The following is a 27,040-nucleotide window of genomic DNA, read 5'->3' on the forward strand; positions in this document are numbered from 1 at the left end:
GGACACAGGAGAGGCTGACAACCCGACAAGAGAAGAAAGCTGCCGACGGGAGACAAACGACATCCCAACGAGGCAGGTCGGCAGGGGAGGCTGACAACCCGACAAGAGAAGAAAGCTGCTGGCGGGAGACAAACGACATCCCAACGAGGGAGGTCGGGGGTGCCGCAGGCGCCGCCGTGGAAAGGAGGAAGAAGGAAACAATCCAGCCTGGAAGACAGGAGATCGGGCGTGGCCGGCGGAGCACATATAGCTGGCCAGTGCGGACGAAAAGCAGGCTCAGGACGACATCGTTCACGAAAAGGGTCCTTCAGCGCCGAAGCCCGACGGCGCGCAGCTTCTGCCAGCCACCGACGGAGCGCAACTCCGGAGCCCCTCCATCGCCCCCATGAAGGCGTCGCCACGTAAGCTCGGATGCCCCAGCCTCTGATGTACAATGTATAATTATTGAATACATCATTTTGTTTAAACTGAGCCATACGGTGTCTTCTTGCCTCTCCGTCCCGTGTGGACCTGCGCATTATGTGGGGTCGTCACACATATATCTACAGTGCTGCAACGCCATGTAAGGGTTACTGATGGGGCGCACTGATTACATTTATCTACAGTCACGCAGCGGAAAGTACAGAACACTGCCCGGGAACACGAAATACATCTATCAACAATCCTGCAACTGGATGGAGGGATTTTTGCTTAAACCACACTGATTAAATCTATCTACAATCCTGCAGCGCCACATAGGGGTTATTGTTGGGTCGCACTGATCACATCTGTCAACAATCATCTAGCACCACTTAGTAATTACTGCTGAAAGCACACTGATTACATCTATCTACAGTCTTGCAGCGCCACATAAGGGTTATTGCTGGGGCACATAAATGCAGATATCTACAATACTGCAGCGCCACGTAGGGGTTATTGCTGGGGCACACTAAATACGGATATCTACAGTACTGCAGCGCCACGTATTGATTATTGCTGGCAGCACACTGATTACATCTGTATACAATCCTGCAGCACCACGATGCGATTATTGTTTGGGGCGCGCAGATTACATCTTTCTAGGATTGTGCCGCGCCACGTAGGAACTTTTGTGTGGGGAAACTGATTCCAGCTTAAGTCAGCGATACAAAGGCTGCAAAGAACAAAAACACAAAGATCGAAATCAGGCACACTGCAAAAGAAATAGACGAAATTTTTCAGTACATTTCCGACCATAAATAACTGCTTGAAGTTTGTTACGTCCTGAAATTATGCGGGAAAAAGAGCTCTGGAGAAATTCAGTGCGGATATGTGGACTTTACCAAGCTTGAATGCACGGCCTGGGCAACGGAACCTAATTAATAATGGGCAACGGAGCCTAATGGACAGACTAACCTAATTAATACCTTTGAGTCAGTTCGGAATAGTGCCGCCAGATTCATCTCATCTGACTACTCCTATCATACCAGCATCTCAGGTCTCAAATCCCGATTGCAGTTACCTACGCTAGTCACCCGTCGGAACGCAGCACGTCTCTGCTTATTTCACAAGTTCTTTCACAACTTTCCAGAAGCCAACCGATTAATTCCACGTGTGAATAGCATTTCCCGCGATAACCACCCGAACGCTGTTTACCCTGAACGTGCACATACCACCACATTCCAGCAATCATTTTTCTTAAAGACTGCCCGTGACTGGAATGACCTCTCTGCTGAAGTGGCCACTATAATGAATCATCGACTGTTTAAGACCACTATCGAGGAAGCCTATTCATCAACTTAATTTTTGTCCATTTTTTACTAATGTATAACATTATTTTTATGCCGTGTTATCCCCACCCCTCATGTAATGTGCCGAAAGAGACCTTTGAGGAAAAATAAATAAATAAATAAGAATAAGCTGCGTATGCAGAAGTGGAGCCGCTTCCAGGGTTCTTCCTAATCGAGGCGGAAAGAAGGCTTACCGTCTCGGGTTTTAACTTATCTCTGTGCTTAAAAATGAACCTTCTTAAAATGACGGCGCGCTTCGTCTGGGCGCGCAGAGCGTCTCCACGACGGGTGCCCTGCCGCCTGGTACGTCCCCTGTTTCCGGGGCCCGTTCCGTGAGGGCCGACCTGTGCACATCGCTGCTCGTGGTGGCTGTCGTGGTGCTCTCGACCTCCGTGGCTTGGCTGCTCTTCACCGGAGTGAAGCGGGGGCCACAGGCGGCGACAACGATACTCTGCACCAGCGAGACTTGCATCAAGTACCGCAGTGCGTATGAGAGACTTCTCACTGGGTCTGTTGATAAATCTGCATGCAGTCTTCGACAGGAAGTGGTTCATATATGTTGGCACATTCAACCGACCAAAAATGGCACTGTCTTCTTTTACTGTTCTTCCTGTATGTCCCTTAGATCCTACAAATAAAAAATAGAAGTGTTAGTTTAACTGATGGAGATGAAATGCGCTAGAAGTTTTTTACTCGCCTACCTATTCCAATTCTGATTCGTTTCCAATTCTCATTCGCCGTCTTTTACTTTCCAAATTATTTCATTTGTGATTCTATTTTAATTCCAATCATATTCGAGTTCTGTTTCTATTCCTGGCCTGGTTCTATTCTTATTCCATGTCTATTTGTAATCGCTTCTGTTCATTTTGCTTTTTCATTCTTAGTCGGCGGTCTCTCTCCTCTTCCTACAAGAGAAAAGGCGGATCTCTCTCTCTCCCAGCAATTGCCAACCCTGGTAGGTCTCAAGTGGAGTGAGGCAAATCCCCCTACCCACCACCTGCAACGGTAGGCAGGTGGACGTCTCACACAGATGCCGCGGAAGCTGTGCAGTTATCGCCTTCATGGCACTGCCAATGCTATCGCGTTAGAAGAATTCTCTTTCAATGGCACGAGTAGAGGTTGGCCGCGGTTAAGGAAGGAGCACAATAGTTTTACTAGCGAGGGAGCACTTTGCACCTAACAAGCTTCCTTTATTACTGCTGCCTTTGTGCTCATGTACCAGTGCAGTCTTAAACGGCACTGAGGAAGGGCACAATGAATGGGGCATCGATTGTGGTAAATGGCGATGAAAGTAATGTAATTTAGGAGAACATTCTTGCGGGCAAGTTGGTCCATGACCGAAGAAAGTAAACTGCGCAAAACGCGAGGACAAAAGGCAAAGGAACGAACACAAGACCACGGGCGCAGTCTGCCAACTGTTTATTCATGGAAGTGGAGGCATAGGCTACAGAGGAGAACCCAGGCACATGATCACCTGTTTCGCTCGCTAAGGAACAGATAAGTAAAGGTTGGAAAAACAAAAAAAAACAGCAAAATCCTGTATCAAAAATGAATGCCAAGTGACACATGGTAACCTTATAACGCACCACAGTGCGCTACATCAGTTTACCATGCCTCACCTGGCCTCCAGTACCGATACGCGATCTTCCCCCTTGGAAGCTTCCATAGAAGACCGAACAATTAATATCTAGTTTCTAGTAATTGATAGCTTCGAGCAGTTGATATCTACTGTTCTGTTTACTTGTAGAAGAGAGGCTGGAGATGCCGGACGAAGGATGACCCAGCAAAAACGAAAGACTGAGAAGAAAATGCCTCACAAGACAGCAGGCCTACGTGCAGCAGGTCTACAAACTATCGTGCACAAATGAACCTTCCGGGAGTATTCCTTCTTGCATTGCTCAAGAAGAGCAACCTCGTTCTCAGAAGCCGAAATGGTCATTGCCGGAGCAGCGGCGCATCGCTTAACCGCTGGGCCATTGCGTCGGCAGCGGTATGAGGACTCGCCGCGGTCTATCAGCGTGACACATCTCACGTACAATCTCTGTCAAAAGTAACCAGGCTGCATGGGTTGCTTCTAGCTCGTACAGTGGAGCCCTTAAAAGCTTCCCTGAAGCTGAAATGGTCGTTACAGGTAAGGACTGGGGGTCTTCTTACCTTCAAACACCTTTCGATCTTTAGGAAAGCCACAAGGGCTCCACTATACAAGCCAGAAGCAAACCATGCAGCCTGGTTACTTTTGACAGAGACGGTACTTGCGTAGTCGGAATTGGAAGAAACGGAGAAGACATCTAAGCTCCGCCTTAAAGGTATGACGGGATCGCGGTAATGGGCTATTAGCCATTTATGCGGAATTGGGTATTCTCATATTTACACCCATAGATCCCTGGGAGTTCTCACACCACCCCAGGCGCAATGTTGCAGCGGTTAATTGCGCGACGCGCCATTCCCCTGCGATGGCAGGTGCTCCCAGCGGTGGGGTTTGTGCGATCCAGTTTGCTTCTCCGGAGCAACCTCTCGCACCCAAAATCACCAATTTAATTGCCACCTGCCTCGGTGCGCAGTTTCCTCATAGTCAGGTGGGCAGGTTGCGATGAAACCAAGAGGTCACGTGACCTACGTGGCCCACCTAGCTTGCTTCTCTTGCTCACAACACCGATGACGACGACGCCTGATTTTCTGCTGGATTGGAACCTTAATGCTCTCGCGTTAATAGAATCAGAGCTGGAACAGATTGGTGAGTAAAAGGCAATGGACTCAGAATTGGAAGAGGATCAGAGTTGGTATACATCGGCGAGTGAAAGAAGAATGTTATCGTATTTCCTCCGAATCAATTCAATTGATAACCCGTATATTTTTTCTCTTGTCGGTAGAACAAAACTTCATAGTCGTGTGATGGCCTATTCGTTAGAGAAGTAAGCCTGAATCCTTATTTCAAGCTTCTTTCATCAAATCTCCACTGAAATACACGGCTTAGAAACTGCGCACAGGAGTCGCAATCTATAGTTCCTGCCTGTGAGTATAGTCAATAGCGGCGGGCGCAGGTCTGCTGCTGTCGACCCTTGACGCGGACGCTCGGCCGTGCGACGACTTCTACCAGCACGTGTGCGGCACCTGGCTTCGCACGGGTCAGCGGCCGGTGTACGAGCTCAACTGGGAGCGCTTCCTGGACGCCGTGGCAACGCGCATTGCGACTGTCGACCTCCAGAGCGGCAACGGTGAGCACGGCTTCGTGTCTGAGGCGTGTGTTTCACAGCTGTAAGTGCATCGTGTACAGAAAACACGTCTCAGCTATGCGCTCGCCTGCGCAAGGGGAATGAACAATCTAGTTGTGTCCCTGACTCCGAGTTGGAGGTCCAGACTGATCGCTTATCTGCAATGCAGAGCGACGACAAACAAATGCCAGTCTGCCTTTGCTCCAGATGTTGACATCGGGTCCCTTGAAAACGCGTGCCAACTATTTGGCCCTGCTTTGAGTAATACCGCCTCGGCGCTCCGCCCGGCTCCCTGTGCTGTGACTAGACAGCTGCAGTGAACAGGTCTTGGCTTAAGGTGCTGCGTGTTTGATTTTGCAGGACACATTCTACCAGCGGGGTCTCGCGCGGAAAATAAGGCCGTCATGAGCATCAGAGCTTGCCTGTCTCCCTTGGAACGAGACAACGTCCAGGAGGTGAAAGATGTCCTGGCGGCCGCCGGACTCCCGTGGCCGCAGAGAAGCCCCACGCCTGACGTCATCAACGCCCTTTTCTACATGGCACTGGTGGTGTTCCAGGCAGGCATCGCTTCAGCACTATAGAAGACGCACCAATCTTTGTTAAAAAGCCCAGCCGTTCGGAGCTTTTGGAGCGTTAAGGCCTTCACAGCTTCACGTATACAGAAGCAGCTCCTCCATTTCCTTATTTCAATTTTTGTAGTGTAAAGCTGCCTATTTCGGTGAGAATAAATACCTCACTAAAATTCCATAAAAGAAACGATACACCGAGAATAAACTCCCGAAAATTCCATAACAGAAATGACAAACAACTAGCTAAGAAATTGCGTCCGGCACCTAGTGTGTACCTACTAAGAGTGGCTCCCAGTGTTAGATAACCCACTCTAATTACTGGGGACTACGGAGAAACAATGTACACGAAACTTAGGCGATTTACATCGTGTGCTACTTCTGAGATATTTTCAGATTCACACTACCAGCGCTCACAAAATCTAAAGTGCAGCAAAAGTTGTAGGCACAGTAATAAGAGCTGATCATTTTGCTGCCCATTACACTGTTCAGGTTACCGATGAGGCATGCAAAAGCTGCCTCGCGGAGTTGATTTAAACAATCGGACTTTTATCGGGCTTATGGTCGAAGACTTATTCAATATAAGGGCTCCTGATTATGGAGTCATCTTCCCAATCGTGTAATACGTCATCACAGTGTCGCAATTCTTAAAAAATATTTTTCTTCACTGCACGGAAATATGAAATTGAGCACATTTTCTTGAGCAATTTCTTGAATAACATTTTCTTGAACAAATTTTATTTTTGTGATCCATGGTATGTGAGGTAGCGCAAAACGGGACAAGGGACAGAGAAAGACGCACACAACAGAGGTGCCTGTGTTGTGTGCGTCTTTCTCTGTCCGTTTTCTCGTTTTGCGCGACCTCACATACCATGAATCACAGTTACCGACTCGCCCAAGCTTCTACCCTTGCGAATTTATTTTTGTATTAGTTTCTGGCTGATATCCGTTTTTGCTGCACTTAGATTGTCAAGCATTTGCACGCCTATGATTAAAGAATTTCATTCACTTCGTATCCTGTCGTCCTATTTCTACCGTGTTTATTTCTCATTTGAACTCTTCACTGTAAAGTTATGGATTGCGATAATTTTCTTTGAATTTGAAATTAAAAAAAATTACCTAGAAGCCTTCGTAAAGAGCTCAGGCTCGACACAACCATGATGGATGCGTCTATTTTGTTCTTGACAGACTGAAAACGAACGCGCGCCTCACTTCAGCCTCTATCCGGCCGTCTGTCTCACTGATGGCAGCGGCAGCGAGAGCAGGTGGCAAGCAATTAAAGTGCGATGAAAAATCAAATGGGACTAGAAAGAAACAATTCTCTCTCTCCTGCCGTACTCCGTGAATAACAGATACCCGTGTCATTATACACGCATGCCAGCAGCCACTGAGACATTCATGAGCAGAATCCTTCCGGCATGAAGTGCACCCTACAGTCATGTCTTCTCAGCGCTATTTAATAACAAACAGCGCCTCGTAATTACATTGACACTTGTAGCCCCAAGCACATCATCTTTTTAGAGATGTAGGGTGGGTGCCTGATGAGAACTACGCTGACATGATCCGGCATGCGTTGCAGTGCCGTGGGCAAACCATCCCCTTCCCATATGTTCTCTCATTGGTAGCACCATAGAACTCACAGAAAGGCGCTTAGCGGCACTGGTACCTACTTAGCATGCAAACATCCAAGGACCATCGTCCGTAAGATATATTTTTGCGCAAAACTCTGACAACAACGTCTGAGTATGGCAGCGAGACTCGGACAACCGAGTAAACTACGCCGTTCCGCAACTGGCGATCTAGATAGCGGTGCGGCCGTAGCTTGGTGTCGATTTCGTAGAAATCGCTGCTAAACCAGAAGTGATTAAACGAATGCATTAAAATCATCGTTTCAGCTATTCGGCAGAAGCAGTTTGAAAGTTTAGTACCTCGGACAAACTGGGCCGTGCCAAAATGCAAGACTGCGGGCGCGCAACAGTGACGCGATGGTTTCCGCGTCATCAATTAAATGCGATGAATTGGGCCGTGCTTGAAGAACCACAGCTTCTTCAAAGAGCGGTGACAGACAAGAGCGGTGTGTACACAGCGTGTAGTGACCACAAAAACTGGTGAGGCATGCAAAAGTTCCCCTTCTGGCTTTTTTACAATTAAAGAAACTGACAGTCCTCTTCGCGTTGCGTCAAACCAGTCAGGCTTGAGTTTCCATGTTAACTTACTTGCATTTTCGTGCGCTTTGGGATACTGCTTCACGCTTTTATTACGTGTGGTTGCACTGAATAAAAACCATTTGGAAGTGGTGCCTTTTGTGTATATATTTGTCTCTTACATGTCTGTTGATCCTCTGCTCGCCCCGTCACATTTAAAAACATGACCATATAGACGATATCTGCATGTCATTAGACTTGTTTAAACCAAAACTGACCATACATACATCCGATATTTCGAAAATAATAAATGCATGCACGTCAAAGAAGGAGAAATAAAATTAATTGAATTTAGTGCTCCGTACGGCTCTCTTGTATGCAGTCGGCGATTGTGTGGTGGTGGCTTACATAAAAACGTGAGCAGAGAGCGATTCTAAGCTTCTTGAAGGGTTCCACTTGTCCAGTTAAAAACATGTTCTGTTATTCATGAGGAATGGTTTTCCCTCAAGAATTATTGGAGATCTTTTTTCTATGGATCCGAACACCGTGAGCAAGCGCGTTACCTTGTTTACAAATAGGCTTCCTGCTCAGAATGCAAAACAATAAAGTTGTGTGCCTTCTTTAGTGCATGGCGTCCGCGGAATGCTTTGTGTTCAACCAATTGTCAGCTGTTCAACGCTGACTAGCGGCTCTAAGCAACTCCGTGAGAGGGACCGATTCTGCCGCCATATATGTCCCGTTCTTCCAGGCGGTGTTCCTGGACATCCGAGCTACCACCGAAGACGGACAGCGCAAGCTTTGGTTCACGAACGACAGCTGGTTCGACGAAGTGTACGACAAGATCAGCGTGCACGTGACTACCGTGCACGTCAGGAGCCACTTCCGGGCCACGTACGATGCCTTCCGGGACGCCGCTGCAGGGGCCCACCACGAGAGGCGCCAGCAGCACCTGTTCGGGATGTTCACCGCGATGAAGAACTCACTGGACGCACTGATGCGCAGGAGGGATCCGAAACCCGCCGAGCAGTGGGGCGACCCGGCGTCGTTCTTGACGCTCACGCCCTCGGTGCCGGAGTCCCGCTGGGACGCCAACGCGCGGCATTACCTGAACGCATCGCTGCGCTCCTTTGGCAGCGTCTTCCTCGGCGAGGCTCACCGGCTCAGGGCACTGTTCGACCTGCACAGGGAGTACGGGGAAGGAAACATGGCCGACTTTGTCGGATGGTTCGCCGTTCAAGTAAGCGCAAAGCATCATGGAGGTGGATGGTTAATAGAATGCTGGAGATATAGCAATATAGTTTTTTATTGTGGATTTGTCTGGTCAACCATTAGAGCACGAAAAAAGGTTACGGTCACTGACAGTGCCAAGATGGAAAACAGCGCTTCGGGGCCCGTGCGCGTTCCCTGATCACAATGAGGCGGACGAAATCAGTGGGTGAAATTTTTATGTGACGTTTGTGGTTGAGCCTTGTTTTAAAATTTCTTAATAGTCACGTGGTTCAAAATATCGAACGTCAAAAATGCGCATTTTAAACCTTGCTGAGTTGGCTTTCCCGCGTTACCTAGTTATAATATGGCATCGCTGTGCGTGGGATTTTTCTCATAAATCATGTTAACTTCTTCTGCAATAGCAAATACACCAACTGCTCCAGTATTTGATGCGTAGAAAGTGCGAGAGACGCTGTTTATAAATTCGCAATGCAGGAAACCCAACTCAGTGACCTTTCATATGCAGATTTTTGACCTTCGATATTTCCAAACGCATTGCCGACTAAGAAAATTAAACATTGCAGATTTAAACATTGAAACATTGCAAATTTAAGCACCGGGCTCCCCTTCGGCCTTGACGGCCTTCAGTTTTGAAATATACTCTTTCTCCCTGAAATAACAAATAAAAATTGTGTCACTGAATTCAGGTTAATTAATTGTCTAATTTTTTATCCATATGAGGTACATAATGCCCGACATGATGTACGATCGGGCTCAACAGATGGCGTTTGCGTATCTGTCACACTTTTGAAAACAAAATCTGTAAAGGTTTAAAAAAAACACTGTATATATTGCTACAGACTAAGAGATCATTCGACTATGTGTCACCACAACAGGCTGGACTGCTAAAGAAAATTTCCCGAATTAAATTATTCAGTCCTCTATACTTTTCGAAATTATTCATAAAACGGCAGAATGCATAAATTACCGCTCAGAGAAAATATATGGCGTTAAGTGTAAACGTTGCACTGCACTTATTTTCGGTTGTAGGAACGTCTGCAGGAATTTTTCTTACAGTCATGCAAAACTACCGCATGATACCTCTGTGCTTACTCCCATGAATGAACTTCAAGACTACTCATTAGGTTTGGACAATTATTTGCCACGTTTGTCACTTTGCGTGTTGAATTTTTTTCTGGTTACTTTATGCGTGACAACACTTTTGGTTGCACAAAGTTAAGTGTTGTCGTTTTCGAACTTGTTTTCTGTTAATATCAACACTATTTTCTTTTCAGGGCAGAAGTTCTTGTACTTATTCAATGTATGAATCTTATCTTGCTACGGCAATATTCAGCTCAAAGAATATTAAGGCGGAAGCCTTTAATGCCTCATCGTTGTAAGCAGGAATTGTCGACAGAAATTTCACGCTTTTCAATTGGTCGAAACAGTCGTGACGTCACAGTGCGCGAATTTAAAACAGGGCCAATTGTACTTTGGCTACTAACCATGCAACCAATTAAAGGGATCATATAGTGTTGCTCCAAGTAAGTGGCAATAAGTATAGCTAATTGCTTAATTGTCCAATTAGCCTAATTAACCCTTCTAGTCAGGCCAGATAAATAAATAAAACCGAATAGGAAATTGGTCGAGTTTGAGAATCGAACCCCGGTCTCCGGAGTGCGAGACGAGCATGCTAACCACTCTGCCATGCCAGCTCGATGGTTTGGAATGAACAAAGGCGCGTCTAGTGAATACGGTGTCTTCGTTCACTCCCATCTTCCTCCCTTCCCGTTACGGCGAGGTTTAGGTGTCCACCCAGATATGCGAGAGAGAGAGAGAGAGAGAGAGAGAGAGAGAGAGAGATCCATTCCCTTACCTCAAAAACAAGTTTACCGACGAGCAAGGCGTACAACCGAACGGGCGATGGCGTTCTATGGACTCCCTGGGAGCGTTGCAAGACATTGTCGCGTTTCACTCCTAGATGCGAAGCTTAACACCTTAAGAACGCATCAGTGACACAAGCAGCAACACCGCGCTTAAGGCTTTCGCTTCACCGCACTTTAGGTGAACAAAGTGCCCCCCTGAATTTTTATAAAAGCCCCATTTGTGCTGAAATCATCGTTTTTGTGATTAGAACATGGTAATCTATCGATGGAGGCCTACTTCGCTTTCTCTCGAGTGTCTCTTTAAAGCTTTGAGAGCTTTCACCGTCCCATCAGGGACAAGAGAATGCAACTGGTAGCCGCACAGAAACCCACCTGCTCCCATATGATACCTTTCTGAATTTGGCACCATGATCTAGCGCCATTCAAGTGATTTTTTTCGATGCGAGAGGATGCTACGCATGATGCTGTTTCATGACAAGAATTTTCTTACGGATAGAGTCACGGTAGAGATAGAACTAATACCACGTTTATGCCAAGAATTTCACTTCCACTGCGTAGCCGAGGGAGGACTCTCCCGTCGAAGGTTAGTCCTCGCCCACGTGCTAATGCAACCTGGCGGATGTGCAGGCCCTGGTTCCGTACACCAACCGGCCTCTCCTGGAGAGCTTCTACATGTCGGCGTCAACGGCCATCGAAGAGCAGCGCAAGGACTGCGTCAACGCCGCCTACCTGGCCTACGCGTTCGCCCTGGACTACTTCTTGGTGCACGACGCGGTCGTACGCACTGTCTTTACATTATATGCCTGTTCTTAACTGCATGATAGACAACTATACATGCATATTTAATGACGTGCACCTTGCTCTATCAGGTGGCCTTATAATGCTCGAATAATCGGAAAAAATCTGGAAGCAAATGCCGCAGATCTGATGGAGAGGGGGAGAGAGGGTTTTTTTTCTGCGCTTTAGACTTAGTTCAGTTTTATTATCGGCAGACAGCTTCACACATCCTGCTCGCACGTGTCAATTTTTCCCATCGCCATATTCTTTATTAACCTGCGCACTTCAAAAGCTACTTGGCTGCAACACATAGGAGGGATGTGGTAGTGGAGGACGTCGGTTAAGTTTCGGACGCTTGGTGTTCTTCGGTATCCATGGCAATCTCCGAGCACAATCGTTTCCCTTTTTTTTTTGCATTCTTTCTACATAGAAATCCGGCCGCCCAATCTTCTAATAGCATCCGTGGCCTCGTGCAGAGTAGCAGAACATATCAGCCACTGAGCCATATTGGCGACGCGAGTGTACAGCGTTCGTGAAACTTAGAGCCGATGGTGCGCCATTCTGAGCAGGGTTCTGAGGGTCCTGTACCACCCGTTCATGTCTGTACATTCTGAAGGGCGAGGACTACGAGTGTTTCTCACCTTCAAAGAATTCAGACCACTGACGATCGTCAGTGGTCTGAATTCACTGAGCGGGGCCTAAAAGCGAAATCATTGGGCTCTCAATTTTTGACAAAAGCCGCAGGTACAATAAGAATTGCTGGCGGCCTTAATGGAAGGGGAGGGAAGGCTTAAAGTCTAGTAAACTTACCAGGAATAAATTATAAGAATAGGATAAGGTTGGACGGCTTTTGGCAGGTACACGCAGACTTTGAATATAAGGCTTGTAATTGAGTGGAGAGGTTTGTGGAGAGAGGCGGGAGTGGTCTTCCACTGCGCTTCCAATACGCGGGTGTAGCATCTTCGCTTTCTAACCGCGGAGAGGTCCGTGCTCGAGGGCACAAAGGAAGGCACTTGAAGGCGTTTACACTCAGCTGCTATTAAATTTCACTTACGATTAATACACAGAGTGGGGCAATTCGCTTCACAATATCAACGGGGCATTCCTCTGAAGGGCCATCATCGGGTCAATTTGCAAGTTAAACTGTGCGGGGTTTTTTACCGCGGATTCCAGAGGCTATAGGCCACACTAACAATCGCTTCATAACAGTGATCTCGGAGTCCGTTTTGTTGTAGACGTCATGAACTTGATTGAAGTTGAGGAAGAAGTTTTAATCGATTTTTTTTTAGCAATTAAGGCCTCTTTATCTTCCGAGCAAGCGTCAACATAGCCCGAAAGAACCGAAAATAGATTTTACTAAGCATACATATTTAATGGAGATTTGCTCGGTATCGTAAATGCGCATTTTTCAAATTTTTCAAAGCATAAGTGACGCACTTGAATGCATTCGAAAGTAGCTGAGGTTGGTGGGCAGCACGCTCTTCCAGCTCTCCAAATCTGGTAGTTTTCAACGAGGTTTTTTTTTTTTTTTGCACAGGAGAATCACAGCTATTGTCGCAACGTTTGTAGCATCTGCGTTCTACATTTGTAACCGAATCCTCACTGACAGACAGCAGGAATGGGGCTACAAATTTCAACCGGATGATTGAGAAAAAAATCGGCGTCAACAACAACTCCACATGCTGGCTATATGCAAGGCCTGCTATAACTGAACGAAGGAGACTTGACTAAGAGGGCGAGCACGGGCCCAGTTTTTTGTGCATATGCTTAATTCGCGCTATATCCTCTCAGTGTTTTTCCTTTTTGTTCATCCCGTAAACTTTAGCGTATATTGACCATCAATCTTGATCATCATTGATCATCAAAGCAGAAATCCCAGCTTTCGACAGGCTTCAAGCTAATGGCCCTTCTTTTGCAAATAGGCACCGTATCCGACAAATAGCAACTAGTCTCTTGTTTCGGACTGCGATGTTAACAGGGGTTATCAGCTGTATTACATATGGTTGCGATGCAACCACTGCTGCCCCGCCGTGGTGGCTCAGCAGTTACGGCGCTCGGCTACTGGCCCGAGAGACGCGGGTTCGATCCCGGCCGCGGCGGCCGAGTTTCGATGGAGGCGAAATTCTAGAGGCCCGTGTGCCGTGCGATGTCAGTGCACGTTAATGACCCCCAGGTGGTCGAAATTTCCGGAGCCCTCCACTACGGCGTCCCTCATATAGCCCGAGTTGCTTTGAGACGTTAAACCCCAATAAACCAAACTAGACCAGCAACCACTGCTGTCCTTCCCCACAGTGCCGTTCTCTTCCCCTCTGCAGGCGGCCATAGAAGACGCCAGGCGGCTGGTCGACCTGGTTGCCGACTCCTTCGGCAGGGTGATGAAAGAGCACCGCTTGGTGGGCAGCCCCTTGCCTCCACCGAACGCAGTCCGACTGCGAGGGGTGTTCGACATCCTGAACGCGTCGAAAGAAGTCATCGTGCACCGCCTCTACGACGACTTTCCCGACGTGCTACCCGTGCAGCCACTTCGGAACATGGTGAAGGCACACAGGCAGAGCGTTGTGTGCGCCCATCGCAAGCACACCGCTGCTCTGCATAAGATGCCACGCCGCTTTTATAGCACCACTCTACTGAAGTGTGTCATGGATTTCTAATGGCAGTACAGCTTCTCCTTTCAGAGTTATAACCGCCACTTACTAGCTTCAGTTCTCCACTTGTTGAGTCCGCGCCAGGAGGCGATATAGGCAAGTCTGTTAACTGAAATACAGAAATTTGAGCGCCTAAAATCTGACTGGTCGGAAAAACTAACCATTCGGTCTCAGTACAAGGCCGTCTTCGTAAGAATTTTAATATTTTCATTGTTTTCTAACGTTTATGTGTTTTTTCACATGGCAATTTTAAATGGAGTTATGGCAGGTTGAGAATAAAAAATCTCAGGGGCTCTCCACATCCCGAAATGCGCTAAACTCAGGGTGATCTGTGCTACATATAGCGCCATATATGCGCGCTGTATAGCAATTTGTGCATCCGTATGAGGTTTGCTAACGCCATCTTTGTTAGAACGAAGGTTGCACAACTTCGGCTTCCCTTTCCGGCTTATATCACGCTTTCCCTCCTCCGCCCTGCGATAGTTATGTGGAACGCGCGGCGCTGCAGGGTCCCCTCTCCCCTAAGCTTCCACCCTCACCTATTTTCTCTCACCCGCGGTCAGGAGCGTATCGAGGGACGTGGCATATACAACTGTTGCTGTAATAAAAGCTAAGCACAAACGAGCAGTGTCTGCAATCAGGAGAATCAGAAACATTTCTTCCAGAGCAAAGGCCTGCACATTCAACATCCCATTTCGATGGTTAAAAACCTTAAGTTAAGATAGCTTTTAGTGAAAATGGCTCGCAATCTTAAGCAGTTGTTAAGTACTGAAATTGCTGTTGCTTAAAGAAAGATGAACAATCACAGGGACGAAAGTGCTGCGAGATTTGCTGCACAGAAATGGGAAAAAGGCGAAAAATCTTTCATAGTTGTGAAGAATAAAACGGAACGCTTAAAAATGCGGAAGATCCTAAAAACTTCAAAATAACCAGCGGGAAAGATAGATGATGTCTAATTTCCGAACTGCGAATATAGATATATTTTCTCAATGTGAAAGAAACTCTGCTTTCTTACCTTTCTTACTGTGAGGACGTCAGGGCGGAATAAATAAACGACTTTTCGTTTGAAACTGCTCGTTCTTTACTGCCCCTTCTTCCGAACGAGCTGGGTTCTGCCAACTGCGACGCCTCTCTCATCCCGAACAGATGACTCTAGCGCCGTTCCTGTACAGCCGTAAGAACGTGACGACCACCTACAAGGCCTTGGATGCGACCGTGTTCGACGGATTCCGCCTCAACCCGCAACTCCTCAGCTTTCCCTGGTACGCTGAGTCTTGTACTCTTCTGCGCTTGAGTCCAGGTCGGACTGAGTGTGCGAATTTCTCTAAGTCAGCGTAGAACCCCTCAGAAATAAGCAACCTTAAAGGAGGCGTGGTTAGTTCACTGGTGATAGTATGAACGTTGTGTATGAGAACCGCCGCTTGTAAGCCTGCACCAGGTAACTCGTTAGTGCTGAAGAGAAGCTTTGCCGCTGCGTGACTGCCATTCGTTTTATTACTACGGGCTGTGTCCCTTTTGACATACCTATCGCTGTTGTAAGAGATTTTTTGTCGGGTCTTGTTGAGAGCATTTGCTGATTTCTTTCTAAAACCTGATCGAGCATGCGCGTTCTGATGTGAAATTGGCTACTTCAAGGAAGTTTTTAAAATATATGGTATCTTATTGTAGTCCAATAATTGCTCCTCATATACAGAATTTGTTTTCAATAAATGGCTATTACAATATACAGGGTGATTTTTAAAGCAATCCGTTGACAGTATTGTGGATGCCATCTTCAATGAATGCGTGTTAGGTTTGGCGAACACAAGAGAAGGATATAGCGCTAGAGGGTTATCCAACTAATTAGCTGAACTTCGATAATTAATTAAATAATTATCTTTATGTAATATATGGCCACAGCAGTTTCGAAGCCTTAAATATTCAAAGGTAATGCAATTTACAGCTCTTTCCTAAGGGCAATGAATATTTACATATTCATGAGCCAATATTCTGCTTGTTTGCAGCTGATGCCAAAGCTCGACTCCCAGTCTGCGCCTGAAATCCCCCCCCCCACACACACACAGACACAGACACGCACACACGCACACACATCAAAAAAAGACAAACTGCGTAAGGGATGGATGGACCCGTGATTACACTTCTTTCTGCTTGGGTACTTACACTGTGAGTGCGGCAGACAGGCGTAAGAGCTGCTTGCACTGCTACTGCTGCCATTCGTCATTTGCATTGAGGTTACCGCGCTCGGCTGCTGACCCGAAATACGCAGGTTCGATCCCGGCTGCTGAATTTCGATGGAGGCGAAATTCTAGAGGCCCGTGTACTGTGCGATGTCAGTGCACGTTAAAGAACCCCAGGTGGTCGAAATTTCCGGAGCCCTCCACTACGGCGTCTCTCATAGCCTGAGTTGCTTTGGAACGTTACACCCCAATAAACCAACCAATAAACCAAGCATCGTAATTTGCGTTACGTTTTTTGCCGCCGCCGGCCTCGAGCAAATACCACAGCGGCACCGCGAAAATTGTCGTTCTCCGCACTGGCTCAGGCAGGAGAAAAAACGCTGTCTGCTGGCGAGTTATTTTTTCACTCAAAAGAAATGCAGAAGAGGGCAACTGATGAACATCTTCTTGTCTGCGTAGTTTAGATGGCAAGCAACACTCAAACTGTTTGTCTTCAACCTCTTTTCATGCCAGTCCTCCCCCAGGGACTTTTCGCTCACAGCACCGACGATGACGGCACCGGATTTTCAGCACGACGAGACTCTTGAAGTTATAGCGTTAAACAGTCAGTCAAGCGGTCATCGCAGATTTTTAGCCGCCACTGAGCCTTGGCGAGTAACCAGTTTGGCAGAAAAGCCCCCACTTGACTCAGGTTCGCCCCGGACGCCCGGCTCGGTGTGCTGCTTGGCGGTCTGGGCAGCCGGCTGGCCGGCACGGTGTACCTGGACTACGCCGAGCGGCGGGCCGACGCGGACTCCGTGTACGAGCAGAACTGGCGCTGCCTCGTGCCGGGCACCAACGACAGCGACTCGGACGATCGCGACGACCTGGTGGCGGCCTCGGCCGCGGTGCACGTCATCTGGGACGCCTTCCAACACGAGACCCGCGCCATTGCGGGAGAAAAAGCGTTTCCCAGGTACAGGCGGACGGAACTAGGGGAAGAATGGAATAGCATTTGGCTGGCTACCATGGCAGTACCAGTACCGCATTTACGTTTACACGTGCTTTTCCGCCAATACTCTCTCGGCTTCGCAGTCGCAGCTGCGAGACTGCGGGACCGCTGATAGCCTCTGCCGCAGGGAGCGTCAGATCAGGCGAAAAAGGAAGTACGAATTTAAAATAGTCACTTCAAGGTCGGCGGCTCGTGTCCTGCACGATAGTTTTGGAATCGGTCCCCGGTTTTGTCACTCGCTGTCATGGCACATGGGGCGCGTTGTTGTTTATTTGCTGGTCGTCTTCAACTCAAAGTTTGGTGGCGTCGTCCTTGAGCTTAAAGATCTTCTTCTTGTTTGTTTATTTTTTGTTTATGAGGTTTAACGTCCCAAAGCAACTCAGGCTATGAGAGACGCCGTAGTGAAGGGCTCCGGAAATTTCGACCACCTGCGGTTCTTTAACGTGCACTCACATCGCACAGTACACGGTCCTCTGCAATTTCTCCTCCAAAGAAATTCTAGCCGCCGCGGCCGGGATCGAACCCGCGTCTTTTGGGTCAGCAGCCGAGCACCATAACCACTGAGCCACCGCGGCGGCAGATCTTCTTGTGTGACGTTGTAGCAGCTAGCATAGCGGCTCCCCCATCACGCTTGCGAGATCAGGAGACAAAGCTCTCGCGGGCTGAGCCCAAGTGTGTTTACAACTTGGATGGTTACAACGCGTGTTTTAGTGCAATAGGCGTGGTGCTAGCTTAAACAGTCGCATTCGCAGCATCCTTGGCGAAACATCTGTTATTAAAGTAAACTTGGGACGCATAGTTAGAAAATTATACGCGCATGCAGTAGACGATGCATGAGTCAAATCTAATAGCAGGTAATTTTTAACCACATGCACTGAGTTGCTTTGTCAAAAGCTTTGGCAAAATCAAGGCACAGTTTGTCGCTTGCTATATATATCCAAATGTAGGTCACTTCTTATTCCCAGTAAGTATCACAAGACAAACCCTTTCTAAGCTCGTACTGAGTGACGAAGAAAATATAATTCGGATCAAAATCATCGTATAATGAAGAAGCGATTATATGTCCGAGTATCTTGTAGCAAATCCAAGTCAGTATGTCCAATCTGCAGTTAAAAGATGAAGTATGGTTGCTAGATTTAGGAACGAGAATTATTTTTCATAGTTTCCAGTCTGAGAGCAAAAGGTTGGTAATGGTATGCGGAAAAATACAACACAACATGCGACTACAAACAGGTGCACTGTTCTTTGATACCTTGGGTTTAGTTATCAATACTAGCAGGTAATATACCTAAAGATTTGTAATGATTGGAAAGTAACTTCCTTCCACTGAGGTGGCTGAGTAGTTATAATGCTCGGCTGTTCACCCGAAAGAAAGCGTTTTTTCTCGGCAACGGCATTCGCATTTCAATGGAGGTGAAATGCTAGAGGCCTGTGTACTGTGCAGTGCCAGTGCACGCTAAAGAACTCAACATGGTCGAAATTATTCGGAGCCCTGCATTACGCATCCTTTGGACCTTGAGTGGCATTGGGACGTTAAACATTATACACAAAACTAAAGCAAACCAAATATCTTCTGCTGCGATAATTCGTTAGAAAAATTCAGGGGGCACTTTGTTGACCTAAAGTGCGGTGAGGCGAAAGCCTTAAGCGCGGTGTTGCTGCTTGTGTCACTGATGTGTGGTTAAGAGGTTAAGCTTCGCCTCTAAGAGAGGAACGCGACAGCGCTTTGCAACACTGCCAGGGAGCCCACAGAACGCCATCGCCCATTCGGCTGAACGCCTTGCTCGACAGTAAATTGGTCTTTGAGGAAAGGAAATGTATCTGTCTCGCATATCTCGGTGGACACCTGAACCTCGCCGTAAGGGGAGGGAGGAAGGTGGGAGGGAACGAAGAAGCCGTATTAGCTAGACGCGCCTTTGTTCATTCCAAACCATCGAGCTGGCATGGCGGAGTGGTTAGCGTGCTCGTCTCGCACTCCGGAGACCCTGGTTCGATTCCACAACTCGACCAATTTCCAACTCAGTTTCATTTATTTATGTGGTTTGACTAGAAAGGTTAATTAGGCTAATTGGTCTTTACCATTGTTATAATGCAATCCATCATGTCCTGTCACTCACCTGTCAGGTGATGGAACTCTCTAGAATGTTCCACCCAATGTATATGAAACGTCTAGCTATTAATGAAGGTTAATGATAGTTAAGTACGACTTGCGCATTTCGTGATACTAGTTAATCTATGGTTGGTGATAGTTAACCTGAACTTAACTAGTACACTGATTAATTAGTGTTAGTTAACTCTTTCCTTACCACGGGGAAATTGGCTGTTTTTTGTATGGTTTAGTTACGAATTCTTTGCGCAACAGCTACTAAATGTACAGTGCCATGCGGTACATAAAAGTTAAGGTAAATGAACGTGCTTTCAAGCAGTATTTATTTTTAAGAAATACAAAAAAATTGATTTACATAAAAAATATTAATGAACAAAAAAAAATGCAAAAAGTTTCTGAGTAAGGAGCAATATCTCTGGCAAAAATTTTTTTACCGTAATTCCATAACATACAGATTGTGGGTATATCAATAGGCAACATTTCTTTGTAAAATGATACCCATACACTCAGTACTCTTTGAGTTAGGAAAAATTACAAGACGCATAGTGAAATATTCAAGTTCTTGATTGGTCCTACTTAATTTTTTTTTTCAAGGAAAAGATTAACTTATAGCACAATACTATATACCAAAACGCGCGTGTTAAATGCACAGTACAAAAGCACATTACGAAAGAAATACAGTAATAACAAAATGGGTAATAAAAATTAGCAATCACAAATAATTAATGAAATTCACTGCAAACTTTCTAAATGAGTAACTGAGCTGAACTCCGACGACACGACATCGATGTCCGAGTCATCTGTGCTCGATGAGTCTAAAAGATCACTTGCCGGGTCGTCGGGATCGAGCAAAACTGCGATCTTTCGAGCGCGCGCGGTTTTGGATGTCGACGCCATCACTCCGCTCAAGTGCGCGTCAACCTTCGCACCCGCGCGCCCTTTAAAAATCGCCGCCACGCAGTAAAAATGTGAACCGTGCAGAAACGGAAACTCTACTTTGTATACAATCACCGAGATGGCGCCACAAGTCCAGGGCGCAGTGGTATTATTAAAATTCGCGCTTACTCACCGGCGATCGACGCCTAGTGCCGTGGTAAGGAAAGAGTTAAGATACAGGCGCAGTGCACAGTCCCAAATGCCACTTTTTAACTACTACTAATTACTAATTCGTCATTTAGCCATTGAGTCGTTTTGGGACGTTAAACCTCCATATCAACAACAATAATCAAATCAGAGCAAAAATAATCAATATTTAGTATGCTTCACGTGATTTTATAGATCAAATATACAGGCAAGTTCAAGTTTCTTGTTGCAACAGTAGCTGAGAAACAAAAAGTCCTTACCCATACCTCGCGAGATACCATCCCCCTTAAACCACACTAGTTTTTCAGACACGGATTCTAGTGTGATTCGTTATGGTGTTTTTTGCTGTGACCCTTTCTGGTGTCCGCAATCAGACCTGAATTTCAGGCGCGGGTTGTCAAGTGACACGGTGTGGTGTGCTCCGGTGTGATCCGACCTTATGTTCTCTGGTGTGACCCGGTCGGCTGATACGAGTTGTGGTGTGCATTGGTTTTCTGTTTCGCGCATGGTCGGTACACCATTCTGGTGATGCAGATGTCACATGAAGGAGGATTCCGGGAAGAGATTTGCTTCGTAACATGTCCTTTAGTTATGCTGTGTGCTAGAATTACAAAAGAGAGTACACATAATCCCATAATCCGTGTCCTTGCTAAACATGAAGATCAAGCCCATATTGAAAGGAAGAAAACGAAACACTTAGATCTGCCCGAAAAGCATCGTAATCTTTATTGGCAGACGGAGGCAGCAGTCGAATGATGCTAGAGCCCCTTGCTTAATAGGTTGCACCTTTTTGAGAAAGTCGAGTATTTTCTGTTGCATTCATGACAGCTTGATTCCAGCCGTGTACAGCCGTAATGCCTGGAGAACGATCAAATAAATTCAGTGTGAAACACACCATTATAGGGATCCCAAAGTAAACGCATAGAGTAAATGCTGAAATTAAGCTCAGCAGTGCATGCAGCAGTGCGTGCAGTGCGTCTGGAATGAACCGATTGAGTGACTACCTGAGGAAGTCGGCAACATTCTTATGTAGCCTATGGCTGCCTAAAGGCACATATATAATTTATAAATTCGTGTTTTGATGGCCTTGCGGAGGCTGGCGAAATAAGGAAGCTTATTCGCATTTAGTGACCAAGGTTTACCTTTGCTCCTTCATCATAATGGATCTTTAAAGGATTTATTTGCTGGCAGAAAAACTACATATATAGTGACGAGGTATTGCGGTTTGTATTCATGTTTAGGTAATAATAGTTTATTGAATTACTGCAGCCCCTTTTCTTATAACGTCACATTGCACTAAACTTATCGAGTTCAACACGGCGTGCATCCCAGGCTGCAGGCGTCGGCCGCGCTGGAGGTTCCTCCCCCGTTCTCCGAGGAGGGCCTGCTGTTCGCCTTCCACTGCTGGCTGTCGTGCGGGGACGAGCGGGGACGCGCCATGTGCAACGTGCCGCTCAGGAACAGCCCCGACTTCGCGCGCGTCTTCGGATGCCCCCCGGGGTCGCCCATGAACCCCGCGCAACGTTGCCGCATTGCCGTCTAGGCACAAGCGGGAACCGTCCTGGCCGGAGGAGCCCTATATCAGTGGGTCTTCCTGCGGCCTTTGACGGAAAAGAGGCTCAAGATAAGAAGACTGCGTTTTCCGGGATGTTGACTTGACTTGTTTACTCCCACAGTGTAATTTCGCTCCCAAAGGAACCTTTATGTGACCCGCTTTTGGCCCCCTGTGCTTTGTGCCTTCCGCAGCAACATCTGTAATAGTCGGATCCACGCGAATGCGTCAATTGTCGCATGTAAATCCCGGTCGCAGGGCATCACAAGTGTTTAGGATATGGATATGCTGTACAAACCCCGCATCCCCAATTCATATCAGAGAAATATGTCTCGTCGGAACGCGGCGTTTGTCGAAGTGGAGCTCCTAAACTTTATGGCAGAAAGGCAGCTTGCGCTGTGACGGTATTGAACGTTTACTATTACCTTTTCTTTGTGGTACTCATCTCAATGACATAGCTTCCACTTCATGAAAGTGGCGCCCACAGGCAATAATTTCGATCGCGGCACGACATTGATGTTTAAGGGCCTAGGACGTTGCCAGCGATCATAATTTGGTCGGTCATCAAAGCTCCATTATTGTTCGTTACGCGGTTCCGTCAGGCATACGCACCGGTCCACGCTCGACGACTTTTCTGATTATTTTTTATCAATGACACTATGTAAAATAAACAAATTAAAACAACTGCTTTCTAGCGTTATGCTTTCTATCAAAAAATGGAAAGTCCAGACCAGAAAGCTGTTCCAAGCTTATCGCTACCTAAAATGCAGTGTTGCTGTTAAGCGTGGCAGATGGGGGTAAATGAGAAGAAAACTAAGACAATGACAAGACAACGGACGCTCCTATCGTTTCAATACTCCATAATCCTGCGCTGTGTTTCCTCAGTGGAAAGTTTTACAACATTGGCGTTACGATTAAGTATTTGACCTCAGATGAAAAGCACATGTTACCTACACCAACAAGAGTGATGAAGTCTTCTTATCTGAAACAGTAGAACATTATACCGACCCTCGAATATGTACATGTTACCTGACCCCACTGCCTGACTTGGTGGTTGGGCTTTGTGCCTGCAAGAGTACTCGATCGGCCACAGCCGCATTACAAGGCCATGCGTCTGCATCACGACGCGGACACCTTTTACCCTCAACCTGTGGAGACGCCTGACTCGAGCAAGACCGACGTCGGGCGCTTGCCTCTTATCCATATCCGACTTTCTCAGCATCGCCGACTAACAGAGCCGCGACCTCTCAGTAAAGCCATTCATTGGATCCCTCGTTTCTGCGAACTCGAATGCCTCCCTACAAATTTCGTACTTGTTCCTAGCGATGTAACTATGTATCGCCGCATTGTCTACTCTGACAAGCCTAAGTTTCTGCTTATGGTCCCAAAGGCTCGGTTCAGCTGACCTGAAAGGACCGCCTGCCATTATGGCGTGTCGTGCGCATACGACTGGATGTGCCGCTGTTTTGTCCCGGTTTTTACCACACCGCAGTGTTGCCTCCTGCAATCTCAGTCGGCGTAGCAAAAGGCCACCTATGTTGCCTGTCAGTCACCTTCAGCATATTCACATTTCCCCTAACCTTTCTACTGTGTTCGAAATTTCCGGAGCCCTTCACTACGGCGTCTCTCATAGCCTGAGTCACTTTGGGACATTAAACCCCTTAAACCATCCTTTCTACCGCATTGGTAACATTGAATCTTAACATTGAATCCTTGCAAAACCGTGCTGTTCGTTTCATATTTTCAGACTACTCACCCTTCACAAGCGTTTCAGCATTAAAAAAACGTGCCGAACTGAAAGATTTGTCATATCGCCGTAAACTTGCTCGCTTAACCCTTTTCCATAAGCTTTATCACCATCCATCCCTTCGCCGTGATTTGTTTCAGTCACCTGATGCTCTCTTTCCACGCCGTGATCATTCTTTCAAAGTTAAACGCGTAAACTGTCATTCATCGTCTTATGCCAATTCATTTATTCCCCGTACTATCAGTGAATGGAATAGTTTGCCATCAGTCATCGCCACAGAAACTGACAATAAAAAATTCCAAGAGCTTCTTCGCTGTGACGGAAATGTGTAACTGTTTGCTGTTTTTGTTAGTGTTCAATTTTTCTTTGTGTGATGCCTTAAGTTTTAATTAACGTTTTTTTTTGTTACACTTACTTGTTAAAATGTATCGCGATTACTTATCATTGTACCCCCCCCCCCCCCTATGTAATACCCTCTTCTGGATGGCCTTTAGGGGTGACTTGAATAAATAAATAAATAAATAAATTGGTCTCGTCTCAACTTTCGCAGGGTTTTCCCGGTGTTTCGTTCAAGCAACATTGCCATAACTAATTATGCCGCCAGCTACGCTACAAAATGTCTGTTGGCCGCGTTTCCCCTACCAAATTTTCATTCATATTGGGAACAGCGCTAACACAGGACGGAGCGAGAACCCGCCGCGGTGGCTCAGTGGTAAGACGCCCGTCTACCGAGCCGGAGTGCCCGGGTTCGAACCCGACCGCGGCGGCCGCGTTTCGATGGAGGCGAAACACAAGAGGCGCCCGTGTGCTGTGCGATGTCCGTGCACGTTAGAGAAGTGTGTGATGAGAGGCTAGTTGGTAAGATATACTGAAGACATAAAACTACGCAGGAGACAGGACACAGAAAAGATGCAGACAGGACGAGCGTAGTCGCTCGTCCTGTCTACGCTCGTCCTGTCTGCATCTTTTCTGTGTCCTGCCTCCTGCGTAGTTTTATGTCTTCAGCACGTTAAAGATCCCCAGGTGGTCGAAATTATTCCGGAGACCTCCAATACGGCACCTCTTTCTCTCTTTATTCTTTCACTCCTACGTTCCTCCCTTCCCTTACGGCGCGGTTCAGGTGTCCGCCCAGATATGTGATTCACATACTGCGCCATTTCCTTTCCTCAAAAAGAAATTTACCAATTTTATTTACGGAGCGAGAACACAGCACAGGCGCTAGCAGATATATTACATACATACCGCGATCCCGCAGACAAGATAAGCAGTCTGGGTTTTTCGCGCAAAAGACACGACACAAAAGAAACGAGGTAGACAGGACAAGCGCTTGTCCTGTCTACCTCGTTTCTTATGTGTCGTGTCTTTTGCGCAAAAAACCCAGAATGCTTAGGCACCAACAAGCCTGCAAAAACATACTCGCAAGATAAGCAGATTCAACTTGCCGCGCGAAAAGACGGCGAAGAAAAAGGCACGTACTCAGCTCACGACGCCGGTGTTGTATTCTCGCTCCGTACTTTGTTAGCGCTGTTCCCAATATGATCGTAAATCAACAAGCCCAAATCTCCACTCCTCCAAATTTTCAAATTTTCTTCTGCAAGACGTCATCTTTGACCATTATGTTCCATGACAATTATTCACCGACCGGGGCAGCTTCTGTCTCAAAAGTCGTCGATGGTATACTCAACTCGTGTTCCACACGCACTTTCTTACCACACCGTAAATATCCCAAAGCCTTAAACACCTAAAGCGAACATTAAATGATATGCTTTTATATCTGAGACTTGTCTCGTCTCAGCCGGTCACACTGGAACATGGCTTTAGCTTATTTTACGTTCATCCACAGCTGCAACGAAGTCTTCAGTACATCCCACCACAACACCACCGGTTGAGCCACATGAGAGGCACGAGTTGCCATCGCGCAAGCCGAGCTGCTGCTTCAACTTGACTCCGCCCTTCGCATCCTATCAGAGTTCGCTTTATGACTGTTGACATCGGGAGGCCCATTCCTTTCCGGGTTCACTTATCCTGTAGTGGTGTCCACTTCGACGCATTACACAATATTCCTCACTCCGTACACTGGCACTTTTGCGAGTGCTCCACAGGGCAGCCGACGTGACCGACCTTTCTCCGCTCGATACTCCGACGTCTACCACCAAAGCCGGGTCGGCATTATAGCATTGTTTCGCTCAGGCCTTAACGGGCAGGTGCTCGGCTTCCAGCTCACGCCGGTAATATAGCTTTGCTACCTCAGACTAGTGTAATGAAGATACCTGCGAAAAAAAAGATAGGCGATTCTCGGGCTAGGTGTTGTTTCCGTCTAACACTCCGTCAACGCCTGGCCCTTTGTTTTCTACTTTACATATTTCCTCGCGGTGGCTGAGTAATTATGGTGCTCGGCTGCTGACCCGAAAGACGCGGGTTCGATCCCGGCTGCGACGGTTGAATTTCTTTGGAGGAGAAATTCTAGAGGCCTGTGTACTGTGCGATGTCAGTGCACGTTCAAAAACCCCGGGTGGTCGAAATTTCCGAAGCCCCTCCCTACGGCGTCTCTCATAGCCTGAGTCGCTTTGGGACGTTAAACCCTATAAACCAAACCATCTTTTGCAAATACATCTTGACGTCACGCCAGGATGATGCCAACAGCTACACTGCAATAGCACTTGTCTGGTACAGAGCGAACTCCATGGGGAAACAGGGAATGGGATATGGTTACGAGAGAAGAGAGTGCGTGTGTGTGTGTGTGGGGGGGGGGGGGGGATACACGCTAGGTGCCGTGCACCCTAATGGCGCCATTGGCTGGGGGTACCTGATTTTCCGCTTTTCTCTAAATTGTAAGCGTTCTGCTTAAATAAACGTAGCCTCTTCAACGTACCATCTTAACCTCTTAGAAGTTTGTCTCTCTTCTAACATCCTGTTGGAATTAGAGCGGCCTTCTCAAAGAAAATGCTGCCATCGCCTGTTCATCATCGCTTCTCGATCTGGTAATAGTGGCTCGCACAATGAGAACTATTTGTAGCATATGTCCGACGTGCAAAGAAATGTCTGTTTATTATCTGCTTATTTTATCTGTAGTCCTACTCTTATGCAGTAATATCCAACCAGGCGCGTTAAGGTAATAAAGTTAAGCTATACCTTATCAGTACTCATCTTTTAAGGCCCAAATATGAAAGCCGGTGCGGAGGCTTGAAATTAACCT

The 27,040-nt window shown here is 47.0% G+C and overlaps 1 protein-coding gene across 1 annotated transcript in view; it reads left to right on the forward strand.

The window, feature by feature from the left end:
• Positions 1-24,281, forward strand: part of LOC149337232 (uncharacterized) — a 40,341-nt gene extending 16,060 nt beyond the window's left edge. The window contains exons 4-12 of the mRNA XM_089554360.1: positions 2,021-2,231; positions 4,790-4,963; positions 5,321-5,517; positions 8,419-8,907; positions 11,393-11,542; positions 13,858-14,076; positions 15,334-15,449; positions 17,056-17,319; positions 21,878-24,281. Coding sequence (XP_089410486.1) covers positions 2,021-2,231; positions 4,790-4,963; positions 5,321-5,517; positions 8,419-8,907; positions 11,393-11,542; positions 13,858-14,076; positions 15,334-15,449; positions 17,056-17,319; positions 21,878-22,088 — 2,031 coding nt within the window. The 3' untranslated portion in view covers positions 22,089-24,281. The remainder of the gene's footprint in view (positions 1-2,020; positions 2,232-4,789; positions 4,964-5,320; positions 5,518-8,418; positions 8,908-11,392; positions 11,543-13,857; positions 14,077-15,333; positions 15,450-17,055; positions 17,320-21,877) is intronic.
• Positions 24,282-27,040: the final 2,759 nt, after the last annotated feature.

The sequence above is a fragment of the Amblyomma mixtum genome, chromosome 7 (genome assembly GCF_055824585.1).
Source record: "Amblyomma mixtum isolate Tamu chromosome 7, ASM5582458v1, whole genome shotgun sequence".
Classification (NCBI taxonomy): Eukaryota; Metazoa; Arthropoda; class Arachnida; order Ixodida; family Ixodidae; genus Amblyomma; species Amblyomma mixtum.